Source organism: Paroedura picta, chromosome 1 (genome assembly GCF_049243985.1).
Source record: "Paroedura picta isolate Pp20150507F chromosome 1, Ppicta_v3.0, whole genome shotgun sequence".
In the NCBI taxonomy this organism is placed as follows: Eukaryota; Metazoa; Chordata; class Lepidosauria; order Squamata; family Gekkonidae; genus Paroedura; species Paroedura picta.
In genome coordinates, this window is record NC_135369.1 from 136,464,589 (window position 1) to 136,479,585 (window position 14,997).

The 14,997-nt window shown below is 41.2% G+C and overlaps 1 protein-coding gene across 2 annotated transcripts in view; it reads left to right on the top strand.

The window, feature by feature from the left end:
- RARS2 (arginyl-tRNA synthetase 2, mitochondrial) overlaps window positions 1-14,997 on the top strand; it is a 31,459-nt gene that overhangs the window by 14,366 nt on the left and 2,096 nt on the right. Inside the window, exons 8-19 of one of the 2 annotated variants that reach the window (XM_077304842.1) lie at window positions 2,365-2,441; window positions 4,674-4,832; window positions 5,169-5,275; window positions 5,473-5,565; window positions 5,755-5,815; window positions 7,185-7,261; window positions 8,226-8,350; window positions 10,105-10,172; window positions 10,261-10,370; window positions 12,152-12,250; window positions 12,799-12,873; window positions 14,845-14,908. In XM_077304842.1, the coding sequence (XP_077160957.1) occupies window positions 2,365-2,441; window positions 4,674-4,832; window positions 5,169-5,275; window positions 5,473-5,565; window positions 5,755-5,815; window positions 7,185-7,261; window positions 8,226-8,350; window positions 10,105-10,172; window positions 10,261-10,370; window positions 12,152-12,250; window positions 12,799-12,873; window positions 14,845-14,908 (1,115 nt within the window). The remainder of the gene's footprint in view (window positions 1-2,364; window positions 2,442-4,673; window positions 4,833-5,168; window positions 5,276-5,472; window positions 5,566-5,754; window positions 5,816-7,184; window positions 7,262-8,225; window positions 8,351-10,104; window positions 10,173-10,260; window positions 10,371-12,151; window positions 12,251-12,798; window positions 12,874-14,844; window positions 14,909-14,997) is intronic. The other variant, XM_077304850.1, reaches the window with a different exon arrangement.

Consider the following 14,997-nt stretch of genomic DNA (forward strand, 5'->3'; position numbering starts at 1 on the left):
CAAGCCTCCCGGACTCCCCAGGAGAGCAAACAGATCACCATGTAAAGTGACCCACAGAAAGGTATTTCCTGGGTTGCTGGACCCACATGTCATGTAGCCCTATGGTGTAGAGGCTCCAGTAAGGTGAGAGAAGGGTCTGACATTGTGGAAGGGGTGGAGTCAAGAACTTCAGCCTTGTTCTGTCTGGTTAGGCAGTAGCTTTTATGTTTTATGAGCATGGTGTCAGATGATTACAGCCCAGTTTTGCAAGAGCAGTTCTTACTGGATGCTCTGCTACAATTAATGATCTGTCAGGATTTCCATTATAGCAGCCATTGTATGGATGGTTTTGGACTGCAACTTCAGAAGGATACAATCACTGAACCATAAAGCAATAATTTACCTTTAGACACTCATCCGAATGGAGTTGAGTTCTGTTGCTATTTTCTTCTGTGATTGTTGATTTGTGGACCTCCCGCTTTATTGCAAATGCTTTTCAGTTTAGAGTATCCTTGTGTACAATTTCCTGGTTTATAGCTGCCCCAGGAAACCATCATGACAAATATAAAAGAAAAGAATAGTGAAGAAAGGTGTGTTTTTGGGGGGAGGGAGTGGAATACATCACGAAATAGTGCTCCTCCTTTGACTGTTTTGAAGGAAACTACTGTACAGGTGGCAACTTTCTTTTTCTGTGTTTCCTGAAAAATGGTAGAAAATATTAACTGCTCGTGGAAATGAGGAATTAAAAGTGGTGTACCTTCTATAAGTGAGGAAAATTTTGCTGTTGTTTTTCCCCCTCAGCCATAGAGTAAGTCAGGAGTCCCCAATCTTGTAGAATATGTGAGTCCTTTTGCAATTTTGAGAAGAAGCAGTGGATGCAACAACAAAATGGCTACCATGGGGTCTTGGGGTCTATTAACAATAAATTAGAAGACTCTACAACATGTTAGGAGGTTTAAATTCAAGAATACCCCTAGGATGGAGGCAGCTGTTTCCAGATGGGTGCTTCTGGCAGACACAATGATGATGCCTCCTGGGCTCCTCTGAAGTACTTGCTTCTCCAGTAAAGTGACAGAATGCCGGGAGTGTCTCTTTACTTTGGGAGAGTAATGGGCCCTAGGAAGTATTTCAGCAGGCTTCATGGCACCCATGGGCAATATGTTGGGAATGACTAGAGTAAACTAATACATATCTAAGGTGAGAAACTCAAGTGATCTGCTAGCAAGTGCTCTGCTGATATTCCTAATTCCACAAATTTTTCTGTCAGTTTATTGCCCGTGTGTGGGGCATCCAGGAAGTTGTCCAGGCACTGACCAGTTCCATACCTACATTGTTTCAGCAAAGTTGCTGTGGTATGTGTCCTTCATTCCAAGCCTTATGAGCAGTTTCCAGTAACTTACTTCTGGATGATTCATCCGATACTTTCTCTTTATGGTCCCGGCTTCCAGGAAGTATTCCATAAAATGCAAGTTGTTGTGATATCTGAACTAGATGGTTTTGTTTGTCTGTAAACTAGGATTCTAAACTACAGTTTAATCCATAGAATTCTGTTTTGTAAAGAAACCTGAATTTGTTGAAGTGTCAAGTTCATACGTCACAATATAGGGACTTGCTTGTGGTAGCAGGATGCAGACACTACCTCTAAGTAATCTACCTTAGAGGGTTTGTTGTGAAGATAATAATGTGGGAGAGGACAATGTACCTCACCATGTGTTTCTTTTAAGGCTAAAAATATGAATGCCTGTGAAATATCCCCAAGGATTTATGAAGCTTTCTTTGCTTCCGCCAGTGTGTGAACAGTTTCTTTGCCAAGCACCAGACTTTGTAGCAGATGCAAACTGCTTATCTTTGTAGCAGATGCAAACATGTTCTTAGTTAGTCTCGCCTTGACATTTTACTGTCTAAGGCCAGGATTCCCAATCAGGAGTCTGTGGACCTCTGGGGGTCGTGAACTCTGGAGGGGTCCTCAGCCTTTCCCCTCCTACCTTAATGGACTTGGCCACAGACGACCCACTAGAGGGCTGAGAGGGTAGGCCATGGGTGTAAAAATCAAAGGGAGGAGAATTGGTTGTGCTGTGATATGTGGGCTCTGGCCTGTCTTCTCAGCTTCTGCCATTCTTTTATGCCAACATGAGTTGGAGCTGGTGATGTCATGTCCAGTGACATGGCACTTCCATGGGGTGTGGCAGGGAGGTGTGGCCAGCTGACATCACTTCCAGGAGTCCTTAAAGCTTGAAGATTTATTTCAGGGGCTCCTCCACAGTCAAAAGGATGAAAAAGGCTGGGCTAAGCAATTAAGGTTTTGTTGTAGAAAATATGGTGTTCTTAAACTGCCAGTAACTCTGATCAATGTTTGTAACCATTACTGTATTGGCTATTCTTCAGGTCTGTTGGGAGCTGGCTTCCAGCAATTGGGCTCAGAAGAGAAATTAAAATCGAACCCTTTACAGCATCTGGTTGAGGTATGTTGATGAATAACTTAACTGAAACTCATTTAATCTAATCATCTTGTATTCATAGACTTTAAAGTCTGAAAATGATCAGGGGGGTGTATTTGCGCTTGATCGGTGGTGTGTATGTGTGTGTGTTTGAGTACTGCCATGTTAAACATCTGCTCCACTTAATATATTTCTGGTAAGGCCTTGGAATAGTGGCTTAAACTGCCACTCAGCACTTAACACCCACTCAAGGCGCTTGTCCTGCCCCTGACTGCCTCCTCCTCCAACTGGCTTGCCTGTCTGTCCAGCAGCCAGCCAATCACCTTCCGTCCCCCACCCCTGTCCATCCCCTCCTCCTTCCACTTCCCTCAGATGCTGCAGATCCCTACTGCATGAGAGCTGCCCCTGCCAGTGAGTTCCCTTTCCGGGGGGGCCTCCAGCCTGCAGCCTTTCTAGGTCTTGGGGGGAGGGAGAGGCTATCCATAGAGTTTTTCCACAGCCCCCCACCACCACCCCCATGTAGTGCCCATTGTATTCCAGAATGCAACAGGCTTGGCCCCTAGTATGTGTGTGTGTGTACACTGCCAATCCTCTGACTCCAAGCAAATTTTTTTAGAAACACCACTGAAGAAGGAAATTTCTAGAAGTGCTGTGGCATGTATTTTTTACATAGAGTATTTGCTGCTTAAAAACAACCATCTCTGTCAAATTTAGGAAAGGGTATTAGAGTATTTGCTGCTTAAAAACAACCATCTCTGTCAAATTTAGGAAACACTATTTACTAATGTAAAGATTAATTAAATTCAGAGGAGGAGGGGAGCGTAATAGGTTAATACACCCATTTTCAAGTGGATTTATAAATGTTGTGAATTACATATTGTAATTACACAAGTAGTGAGTGAGAAACATAAGCAAGGAAGGGAACTTCTGTAAGAAAAAAGAAAACTAGGTAAAGGCCAAAAGAAGAAGCTTAAAAATCATAGAAGTAGATGGTCCATTTCTATAAATCATCCTAATCTAATTTAATATTCCCTAAAATTTAGGCAAAATAAGAACTCTATTGTAACTAAGTTTTTGAATTGCATGTGGTATGATTCCCTGAAATGGAGACTGTTTTCATAAAATAGTTTTTGTTTCAGTTAAGCAGGAAGGGGGGAAAAAAACTCTTCAGAATATATAATATATTTTAAACCCATTCTCTTAAACTGACTAAAGAATCTAATATTTGTGTCTTAAATACCTTTGCGTAAGACAGGCCGTGGGGATTAAATCTGTGATCTGTTGGATGGGTGGATGTCTTGGGGTGCTGTTCCAGGGAGGAAATATTAATACATTTGATGAAATGAATCCTACCCAAAATGGATTCTGCATCAATATGGGATAAATAAGTACTAGAGGAATAAAATTATTACTATATAACTCTGAGAGAGGCTTAGTAATGCAGTAGGAATGGCTGTTTTCCCTTTCTGGAAAATGGCAGTATTAAATAACCTGCAGGAACGTGACAGGATTATGCAAGATTGTATCATTTATTTATGAAATGTTTCAAAACTTGCTGGGTTTTGTTTATGTCTAATACTCCTGTTTCCTGAAACTGGAATCCTTGGGCATCACCATACTATTTTATACTATTCCAAATGACATAATTTCTTTCCAGGAAACATGAGAATTATGTTTTTGTGAGGTGCTAAGAATTTTGTTAGATATCCTTGTCCTGTCTCTTCCTCCTACCTTACTAGTCTTTTAAATCTGCAGTGTAGACTTACCCTTTGTTTCTAGAGAACCAGCAAAGAGCGCTGCAGGCAGTAGGTAGCCTAGATACTGCAACACAATTGTATGTCAATCTATACATCACCCCTGTGCATTTCAGGCTTACTCCTGCTGCCACACTAGAATTGTATCTTTACCTAAGGATCTGTCTTGATTTCATTTTGAATGGAAATAAATATTTCAGTTTTTTAAAAGTGGCTTCATTTTGGTGATGCATAACTATCTTGGCAGACCTTGTCATTTTATCTCAAACATGTGAAGATGCTTTATAGTGAACTAGACTCTTCTGTGTCCAGTGTTGTCTTCCTTGAAGACAAGAGGACTTTTTCAGATGTGTTAACTAAAATCAGCAACAGAAATTATGAATTAAAGCCAAGACTTCAAGCAAAGCATGTTCCCTACCATTGAATTATAGTCCTTTTCTTCTCCGGGACGGTCAGTCAGAGGGATAAGTGACCTACATGTTTCATTGGTCTTCTGGATCAGGTCTACATAGAAGCTAACAAAGCAGCAGAAGAAGATGAAACTATTAAAAAGATGGCACAAGATTTCTTTAGAAAGCTGGAGGCACGTCAAGAAGACGCATTGTCTTTGTGGCAACGTTTTAGAGATATCAGCATTGAAGAATATGTCAAGATGTACCAGGTACTGGTTTGAATTTTTCTCTCTGTGCTCATAAACCATTTGTGTTTAGGGCTCGTTGAACATTTTAGCACTCTTAGAAATGGAACCTTGCAAACTTCTTCATTCCATGGTAGAGATTAAAATGCTTCATAGTGCAACAGGCAAAATGAATTTTGAGTCCCTTTCTAAAGACTGTTTCTTTTACAGTATGCCTGATTTTTTTTCTGTGTTCCTGAAATCAGTCTGCTTGGCTTAATTAAGAGTTTCACATGTGCCAGAGAACAGCTTACAAAATTAGGAGTAGATTGTGCTTTACTTTGATGCTGATTTTCTTTTTCTTTTGGTGCAACAATTCAGCGTCTGGGAGTGTACTTTGATGAATATTCTGGAGAATCATTCTATCAGGAGAAGTGTCAAGAGGTTCTAAAGGTGTTGGACACAAAAGGCCTCCTTAAGAAAACTGAGTATGTACTAGCAGTTTTGTTCAAAGCTTTTGAACCATGTGCCATCATCTAGTAAATATTTACAAGAGAGGGACCCACGAGGGCTTGTGTATATATACTACTGATGAACCAGAGTGGCTACGGAACTTAAATATTACATACATGTATGTTCAGTTGTTTGTCACATGCAGTTTTTTGATTGTTTCCAACATTTTTAGGGAAGGCACAGGAATAGTTTACCTTTCTGAAAAAGGAGACAAGTCATATTCTGCTGTAATGCGTAGTGATGGAACCTCTCTCTACATAACAAGGCAAGTATCTTGTCAAGCGACAGAGCATGATTTTTAATATTTTTCCCCTTTCTAGGGGATGATAATTGTCAGTAGAATATTAAAAATATGGTTGATAATAATACAGAACAATTTGCAACAACTATTCCAAATCATAAAAGTGCATTTTACTTGAGAAAACTATCCAGATGTTTTATATTTCTTTTCCAGAGATCTTGCTGCTGCTATAGATAGAATGGATAAGTTTGATCCTGATACAATGATATATGTTGTAAGTAATTCTGGACCCCATACAGATTACTTGTTCTTATTTAGTGGCTGAGATTTTAATGTTTCCATAAAACGCTGGAGGGCGTCACCCCAAGGGTCAGACATGACTCGGTGCTTGCACAGGGGATACCTTTACCTTTACCTTTAATAGCAAGTCAACAATTTGCCACTCCCAGAGAGGCTGGTAGTAGTCTGTACTTACGTTTGATTTTTATAATAAAAATAAAGGCCTATTTTGATGCCATTAAGACTAACATACACTTATAACATTGTGGCTCCCCAGGGGACAGCAGGACATCATAACAGGGCCTGTAAAATGCAGCTCTTCCGCCAGGCATACGGCTGAGGCCGGGGCGAGTCTCGGGGGAGGGGTTTTCCAACTGGTTCCCAATTCCATCTCGGCCCCAGCTCTCATTACATTAGATTAGATTAACATCAGACTAATATTAGATTGAGATCAGTGTCCCACCCTGAACAAGGAGGGAGTATTAGAGATTATGGTCGCCATTGCGTAGTTGGTTAGTATGTGATTGTTATGTTAATGGGGATTTTAATGGGGTTTTATTGTTTTAGACTTGTATGTGTAAACTGCTGTGAGGCTACAGCAAGCGGCAGTATAGAAATCTTATAATATATAAATAAATGAATAAATGAATAAAAAATAACTCAATTTCATGGTTGGCAAAGACCCACCATATCCAGTTTTGTTCCTTAATGGCTTCTTTACTGGATGCATTTGGTAGCCTCGTTTTGCCCTAGGCTTCAGTTCCTCCTTTAGGGTCTTGGGTTTTTGTGCCTCCTCAGCTGCTCAGTCAACTTGTACTTCTGACCTCTGCCATCTCTTCTGACATTGCCCTTTTTATCCCTGGGGCTCTGCCCATGCTGGTCAAGCCCAGCTCCAGCCCTCCCTTTTCAGAGCCTTGTTGCTCTCCTTCTTTGCCTTTCCTCACTGACAGTCTTCATGCAGCAGCTGGACAGATAACTTTTCATGGATGCTTTAGGTTGATCCTACATTGAGCAGCGGGTTGGAATAGATGGCCTGTATGGCCCCTTGTGATTCCATGAATTTCATTGCAGCTGGGTTTGCATAAGACTGCTGCTGTCTTCTCATGAAGTGCCCTGCCTTATGCTGGAGCACCTGCTGTCTTTTGTCTAGTAAGTGGAGTCTTCGCTGGGCCTCCGCCTTTGTGCCACGAATACATATTTGTAGGTTAGTATATATTTTTGCGTCCTATTGTGACTTTAAAGAAGGGTCCAGATTGCAAGGCATACCTTCCTTCCTTTGTATATGAAATATATACATGGATTTGAGGACCTGTCTTATAATATGCTTAATTCCTGTTCTTTGATGTATTTTTTCTTTCTCCAAGACAGATAAAAGCCAGAGCTCTCATTTTCAACAGCTGTTCCAAATACTGACGTTATTGGGCCACAAATGGGTAGAAAGGTTTGTGTGTTAATTCCACGAGAGTTGTTTTTCTTTTATTGGTGCAAGGCTCTTTCCAAGATGGGGAAGAAAATTAAAATCTGGCCCAGTGGTCTCCTAAGTGTAGAGATGTACAGTTCTTTGTGAAAGGTTACACAAGTAATGCTATAATAACCACAATTAATTTTCATACATTGGTTTACATGTATTTATAGTACACAGGTTTAGAATTTGCATTATATTTGAACAAGCTTTCATGCCACATGGCTGTGCAATTCCTCTTTGCTGTTGTCAGTGCAGGAGTAGAAATGGATGTTCTCAGGATGCCTGAAGGCAACCTGTTAATGAAGAAATAAAATTGGGGAATGAGACAAACCACTTTCGTTCCAATGAAGTTATAGGGTTTGGACATGGGGCATTTTGAGCTGAGAGGGAAGCAGGAAAATCACAACATACAGATGGAAGTTCTTGCAGCATGCATGTTGGGGGAGGGCATATCTTTTCCTTTAAATTTTTGAACATTCGGGATGTGTTACTGCATTTCCCAATTTTCCTGTGCACCCACTAGGGTTACAAGCCCACTTATTTTTATTATGACTTCTCCTGGCATCTTAGATTTAAGAACACTATTTATAATACTTAAAAGTGATGACGCACAGAAAGACTACCACTGGATATGTAGTACTTAATCCTGCCTCTGTGCTGAAGTCTGAAGAAAAAAAAAAAAGCTAAGGCTGTTTCTGGCATAAACAAAAAGCTTTAATAATTGTGGGGCAAGAAGCACTGCTCTCAATCCTGAATGGCAGGTGTACTCCTTGTGCTTCTGTATTAATACTGCTGAGCAGAGGGTTAGTTTCCAAAATGTACTCTTTTGGTACCATACATGCCAGTAACAAAACGTGATGTATTTCTAATTTCTGCAGCTCAGATAATGAGAGCAAATCGAGATAGAAAATGAATGGTGCTATTGCTGTCCTTGCTTTAGGTGCCAACATGTGCCATTTGGGAGAGTTCAAGGGATGAAAACGCGAAAAGGAGAGGTGGTTTTCCTTGAGGATGTCTTAGATGAAGCTTGCTCCATGATGTTGGAAAGAATGGCTTCTACAAAAAGTTTGGTGATTGGTTTTTTTGTTGGGATTACCATTTGGACAAGAATTAAGACTTTGCCTTTTTTCCCCAAAGCATGGCGTTCCTGCTATTTTTATATGTTCTGCTGAATAAATGAACTATACATCTGTGTAAATTGTTGTTTGCTGGTAATGTCCAAAGTGGCAAACTATGGTTTGCATATCTCCTTCAAACCATGCTTACTAACGACTGACTGAACCCAAGTTGCAGCAGGCCTGGTTCAGAGGAAAAGTGCCAACAGAAGGCTGATTCTGCAAGGTGGCGGCTGCAGTTGGTTGTCGGTAGTGTTTAGCTACGGAGTTGCAGTTTTCTGTATTCCCATGGGGGACATATTTCAGCGGGGCACCCAGTCTGCCACTGAATTGTGTCCCCCTATGGGCCACAGCCGCAGTAGACAGGATCCACTGCACAGGGGGGATGAGGGGGTCGTTATTTTGCAGGAATATGATCCCACCTTCCTGCAAAAAAATTTTTAAAGCCCTGGTCTGCCCCGCAGTGCTACAAAGCTGACCATTTTTCCTCCCTCCCAACCCCCATAGACCTGGATATTCTGTCCACACAGGTCTATCGCAGGATAGGCTGCATTGGTCTCCACAGCTGCATTGGTCCCTCCAAAGGGAATGCGGAAAAATCTGTGCTCTCTTAGTGCAGGGCTACTGAGGGTCCAATCTGCACCAGGCCCAGAAGGGCACTGGCCTGGCGGTGTCGTCACATGGATTAACATCTGAATTAACATCCATTTCCTCACTCTCTGTGGCAGTCTTTCTCAACTTTTTTAAAACTGAGAAACCCTTGAAACATCCTACAGGCTTTGAGAAACTCCACAAGTGGCATGATTCTGCAGAATATGGTTGGGAAACCTAGCTGTGCATACACCCTCCCCCCCCCCAGGACTCTCACTGGCCATTTTGGGAGGGGAGGGCAGGTGAGCATTGACCATATATGGTTATATCACCCAAATAAATATTTAACAAATTTTTGCAAATATATAAAAATGTTATTAACTCCTGCCCATTCTGGAAGCCCTACCAAGGCCATCAAGAAACCTCGGGGTTTCGTGAATCCCTGGTTGAGAAAGCCTGCTCTGTGGTTTAGCTTGTATTCTCAGGCAGCTGACAGCCCTGTACTTTGGTTATTTTTAAAAAAAAACTTTCCAAATTGAAGAACTAATTATTCTTGGCTAAATGCAAATATTATTTGCTATTACATTTTTTTATTGCAAACCGTCCATCCATCAGTGGATTTATTTCCCCCTTGTCCAGTCCTCCCTTGGGTTCTAACCTGTATTCTAAATATGAAACCCTTTTTAACAGGGCATTCCTATGCAGAATTACTCCAGTAACTTGGACTATGAGACGCTTAGACTATAGTAACGTTGCATAGAATGTGATTATTAGAGATAAGAAGCAAAAATGGGGTAAGGTTTATTATTGGCTCCATCATGAGCCAGTGACTCCATCAAAAGGGCTCTTGCAGCCCATTGCTTGGCAGTCACAGTTTTTCCTTTAAGACATCTTAAACCAATTCTGTTTGGGAACTTTGAAAGGGTCACTGCAGGCAAAATGTTCCCATCTCTTAACTATGGGTATATTATGTCTCTGCAGCACAGACTCATCTAGTTGTACCACTTGAGAAATAAGTGTTTATTACTTTCTCTCTGCCAGTACATCTGTTCTCCCATCCATCAATTGCGTTCTTTTTGAGATAATGTCATTTTTTGTCTGTTATCTACTCAGCAACCAAAGAACTGGTCGACCCTCTTGAGACAGCCCAAAGAGTTGGACTTGCAGCATTAATAATTCAGGTTTGCTCATGCCGTCATCATCCACCCCCCCCCCTCTTTTAATTCTGTGAAGCAACACGGATCAAAAGACTATATGATGTTGTTTCAGGACTTCAGGGGTCTCTTATCAACCGACTATCAGTTTAACTGGGATCGTGTTCTCCAAAGCCAAGGTGACACAGGTGTCTTCATACAGTACTCACATGCCAGACTGCACAGGTAAAACACTCATCTGAGACCAGATTTTTGTTGGTTTATCCTAATTTGAATCTGCTTTGAACATTTTCACATGGGTCTTTTTAATGTTATGGAGTGCATTCAGTGAATTGTTAAAAATACAAAAAATAAAAGGCATAGTTTAGAGATGTCTCAGTGTTCTGTGCAGAATTTGGGGTACCTTGAAAATAGTATTCTCATGCTTTCTATGTATCATATTGGGCAAGTGCCAAATGGGGATCTTGGAGACATTTACTTGAAACACTTCTGTGCCTGCCTTTTCACCTTACTGGGTCTTCTAGGACAGTGGTCCCCAACCTTTTTATCACCGGGGACCACTCAATGCTTGACAATTTTACTGAGGCCCGGTGGGAGGGGTAGTTTACTCCTCTACTCTCACCACTGCCCTAATGCTTTCTGATCGCTATGGTAATGTTTAAACATCCCTTCAAAATAAGATACAGACGCGCCACAACAATGAACATAAGGAACATTTTGTTTTCATGGAAATTTTAACTCATGACAGTGACAAATCAATGGGAACCCTGAGCTTGTTTCTCTGCAACGAGATAGTTCCATCTGGGAGTGATGGGAGACAATGACACCCAAAGTGTGTTGTAAAGGGCCGGGGGGGGGGGGAGAAAGCATCCTTCGCGGCCCACCTCCAATTAGTCGACGGACCACATATGGTCAGCGGCCCACAGGTTGGGGATCGCTATTCTAGGAGGTTTAATTCTTAACAGGGGATAGATTTGTAATGGCCTTTGCCATGCTCCTATGTCAGAGGCAGCCTTCCCACACCGTGCCCTTCTTATTTCTTCTTGGAAGCCAGGGAAAAGGTATGTGTGGTGCAGATTCCCCCTTGGTAGCTGGAAAAAGCTTTCCTGACATGGCACATGAAAATGTACTATTGATTGAGACCTGGGAAATGCAGAGAGTGGTGGGCTTTGGAATTTTGTTTTAAACTGGGCTCCAAATGAGGCATTTTTTTATATTACATATAATTGGAGCAGCCTCATACAGACTTTCTTTACCACCCAGCAAGCCCCAAAAATTTAGGTATTAATGCATTTTAAAATAACCATTGAGGAAGACCCTTTGGGTCAAAATATGTTTGGTCTTAGCTCCATGTGTAGTTGTCCAGTATATAATTGTGATTTATCAATATTTTTAATTTTTAACTTGCACATGTCTTTGTAATATTTGCATTTTAAAATGATCCGAATAGCACCTGTTGCCTGATAGCACACTGCATGTTGTTGGAATTAGTTCTGAAAACTTGTCCAGGATTCTGAGAGTCATACAACTAATACCATGTGTCAATGCATGTGTCTGACTTACGTGCTGCAGCAATGCCTCTCCTCCCCTCTGTCATATTACAAGCCATCTCTGGGATGGCAGGGACATTTGACATAGGATGAAGGTCTCCATGTTACAGACTGGGTTGTTTCTTTTTTAATGTCTCTGCTAGCTCGGAGACATCTAATGTAGTTTGTTGCATCCCAGGAAATGTTATTAACCCTGGGATCACGAGGACTGCAGTGTAGTCCCAAACAGAATTAATCCCATCTAAATCCATTGAAATAAATGGGTTAAGAAGGGTGTGACTTTGCTTAACATTGTGTTGCTAGTTATCTTTGAGAAGTTTCTTGTAATATGTGGCTGTTAGCTTGAGATGAAAACACACATTAAAAATGTGAATGAACTTTTTCTTATTTAAGGAACTTTATTGATGCATGACTTTTTGGATAGTATTTCTGATGGGTAGTATTTCTTTTCTCTAGCCTAGAAGAAATGTTTGGAAAAGTCAGTGATGTCTCCCACATTAACCCTGCATGTTTACAAGACCCCCAGGCTATCTCCTTAATTCAGCATTTTCTCAGGTATGTGAGATCTGTAGTGCAATCCTAGGCAGAGTGATTTCAGTTTAAGCCCATTGATTTCCATGAGTTTAGAGTGGAGTAACTTTGCCAAGGATTGTACTGTTAGCCTGGATTGAAAGTAATGTATCTAAAGCAAGGATTGTAATAAATGGAATTTGGTGCATCCAAGTGGGTCTTAGCAAACTACAGTCAGTGAGTTTAAACAATGGTGTTATCACTAGCCAAAATGACGAACTTAAGTTGCACTTTAGAGTCTGAATCTATACAACTTATTGAAGCTTATCTTCAAAGATTTAATAGGGCCCAACTGTCCTTAATTTTCCCTGGGGAATCCTGGGAAATGTAGTTCCCAATAGTGAGGAAAGGGATTTCTAAGCTTGGTAGTCCACTCACTAAAATCTAATTCCTGGCATTCTTTGGAGGGGGCAATGGTGTTTAAATTGGCATACAGCTAATGAATGCTGTAGCCCTAGGTATGTCCTAACAGTGCCCATTTTTGATAAACCTCTCCTGATGTTTGAAGGATGGTCTACTCTTCCCTGTTTCAGATATGATGAAATTCTTTACCAGTCTTCTCAAGATCTTCAGCCCAAACACATTGTTCTCTATCTTCTTGCACTCAGGTGAGAACATCTTACTTTTATGAGCAGTTCCTGTTTTTCAGAATTAATTTTCAACTTCCTAACTAGTTCAGTGTAATTAAATTTGTGAGCAGCTTTTCCCTGGGTACCTACAGCCAGAATCTGAAATCTGTAATGCATGCAAGGATAGGAGTTTGTTTTTTATAAGCAGCCGCCTCGTTTTCATTGGGAAAACATGCCACTGTATATAGGATTCAGAAGTACATGTGCTGTAAACCACAAAAACCTTGAGTTGTTTTTCCCTTTCAGGTAGTTACTGTTAATTTATTGTATTTGTAAACTGCCTTGAGTGCTTTGGCAGAAATGCAATATAGTTTTTCAAAACAAGACAAAAAAGTGAAAGGTCCATCAGCAGAACAATCCATCAGCAAATTTCTATCAAGTTATTTCCTTTCCGAGACGTAATTAATCATTTCTTCTCTGCTCTGTTGTTTTTGGTACACATTCATAGAACCTGGACTCCCCTCAACAAGATACTTCTTTGGGGTTTTCTGGTGCCTTTCTAAAAAAAAATCCTGTCTTTTGAGCCCGTTGTCGGATTTTGATGTAGACATATTGCCCAGAAGTCTCTTGTGAAATGATTTTACTTCAGTAACTGAGTTCAGCAGTAGTCTTAAATCACAGAGCTAGAAGGGGGCGTGCAGGCCACCTAGTCCCACCCCCTGCCTACTGTAGGATCAGCCTAAAGCATCCCTGACAAGTATTCATTCAGCTGCTGCTTGAAGACTGCCAATGAGAGGAACTCATGCCCTCCCTTGGCAGCCAAATCCACTGCTGAACTACTCTTACAGTAACCCCCCAATCCATTTCCTAATACCCAACTGCTACTTTCTGCCCCTAATTTGAACCCATTATTATGAATCCTGTTCTCTGCTGCTAACACCTCCTTGCCTTCCTCTGAGTGACAGTCTTTCAATTACTTAGAGAAGCCTTTCTCAACTTTTTTACCATTAAGAAACCCCTAAAATATTCTCCAGCCATCAAGCAACCCCAGAAGTGGCATGATCATGCAGAATCTGGTTTAGAAGTATAACGCCCACCCAGGGCCCTTCCTCTTCCCACCTCCTCCGGTCGCATCACTGGTGGAGGTGGGGGGTTGACATGACCATATTGAGTCATATCACCCAATAAATACTTAACAAATATTAAAAACTTTATATATATATATAAAAATTAACTCCCACCCATTAGGGAAACCCTTCCAAGGCCATCAAGAAACATCAGGGTTTCACAAAACCCTGGTTGAGAAAGCCTGACTTACAGCAATCATGTCTGAACTCAGCCTCTCCTTCTCCAGAGGTAAATTTAACTATAAAACATCTAAACTATTTCAGCCTGGATCAGATTTTATTTTCTTTAAAAGTAGTCACTGGTGAAGTTAGGACTTGAGGCAAGGGGTTAGCACTCCCACCTCTTGTCTCCAAGATAGAAATTGTCAATGCCCTGCATCCTAGGTGCTGTTAATGGTGAATGGTGTTCCCTGGGTTGTGGGGGTTTAACCCCCTTGCACTGCTGTCATCTTCCTGGGCCCCTTTGAAAGACCACCAAAGGCTGGTCTAGTTGAGCCCTGAAGTACATTGTCCTTTAGAGCTATTAGTGTACAGAATTAGTGAGCAGAAATCTCATTCTCCTTTGCATTGGCTGAGTATTGCATTGACCTCCTAATATACAACTTTTAGAACATTTTCCTGGTTTTTAAGCAAGTCTGTGAGTAATAGCTCTGTAAAAGTCAAAGCAGACCAAGAGCTAAAAGCCTGGAGGCATTGTTAATGACATTCTGTTTCCTGGTGATGGCTACATTTTGCAGTCAAACGTGTTCTCGGGTGGCCAGTTTCTAAATATGTTTAATGAGAAGTAAATCACACTGAGCTTAGTTGGCCTTGCTCCCTACTCAGTGCAGAAAAAATTGCAGCCTTTGAAGGGTTTCTGTTTCAGCCCTTGTTTCCGTTTCAGCCATTTAGCAGCTGCGGCTCATAAAATGCTACCTGTGAAAGGCAGTGTTCCGGAATTAGCAGAGGTAAAGTAAACAGGCGTTGTTGCTTGATTAAACTTCATCATTCCTGAACGGTACCATCTGACAATGAGTTTGTATCTTTTTATCCGTAA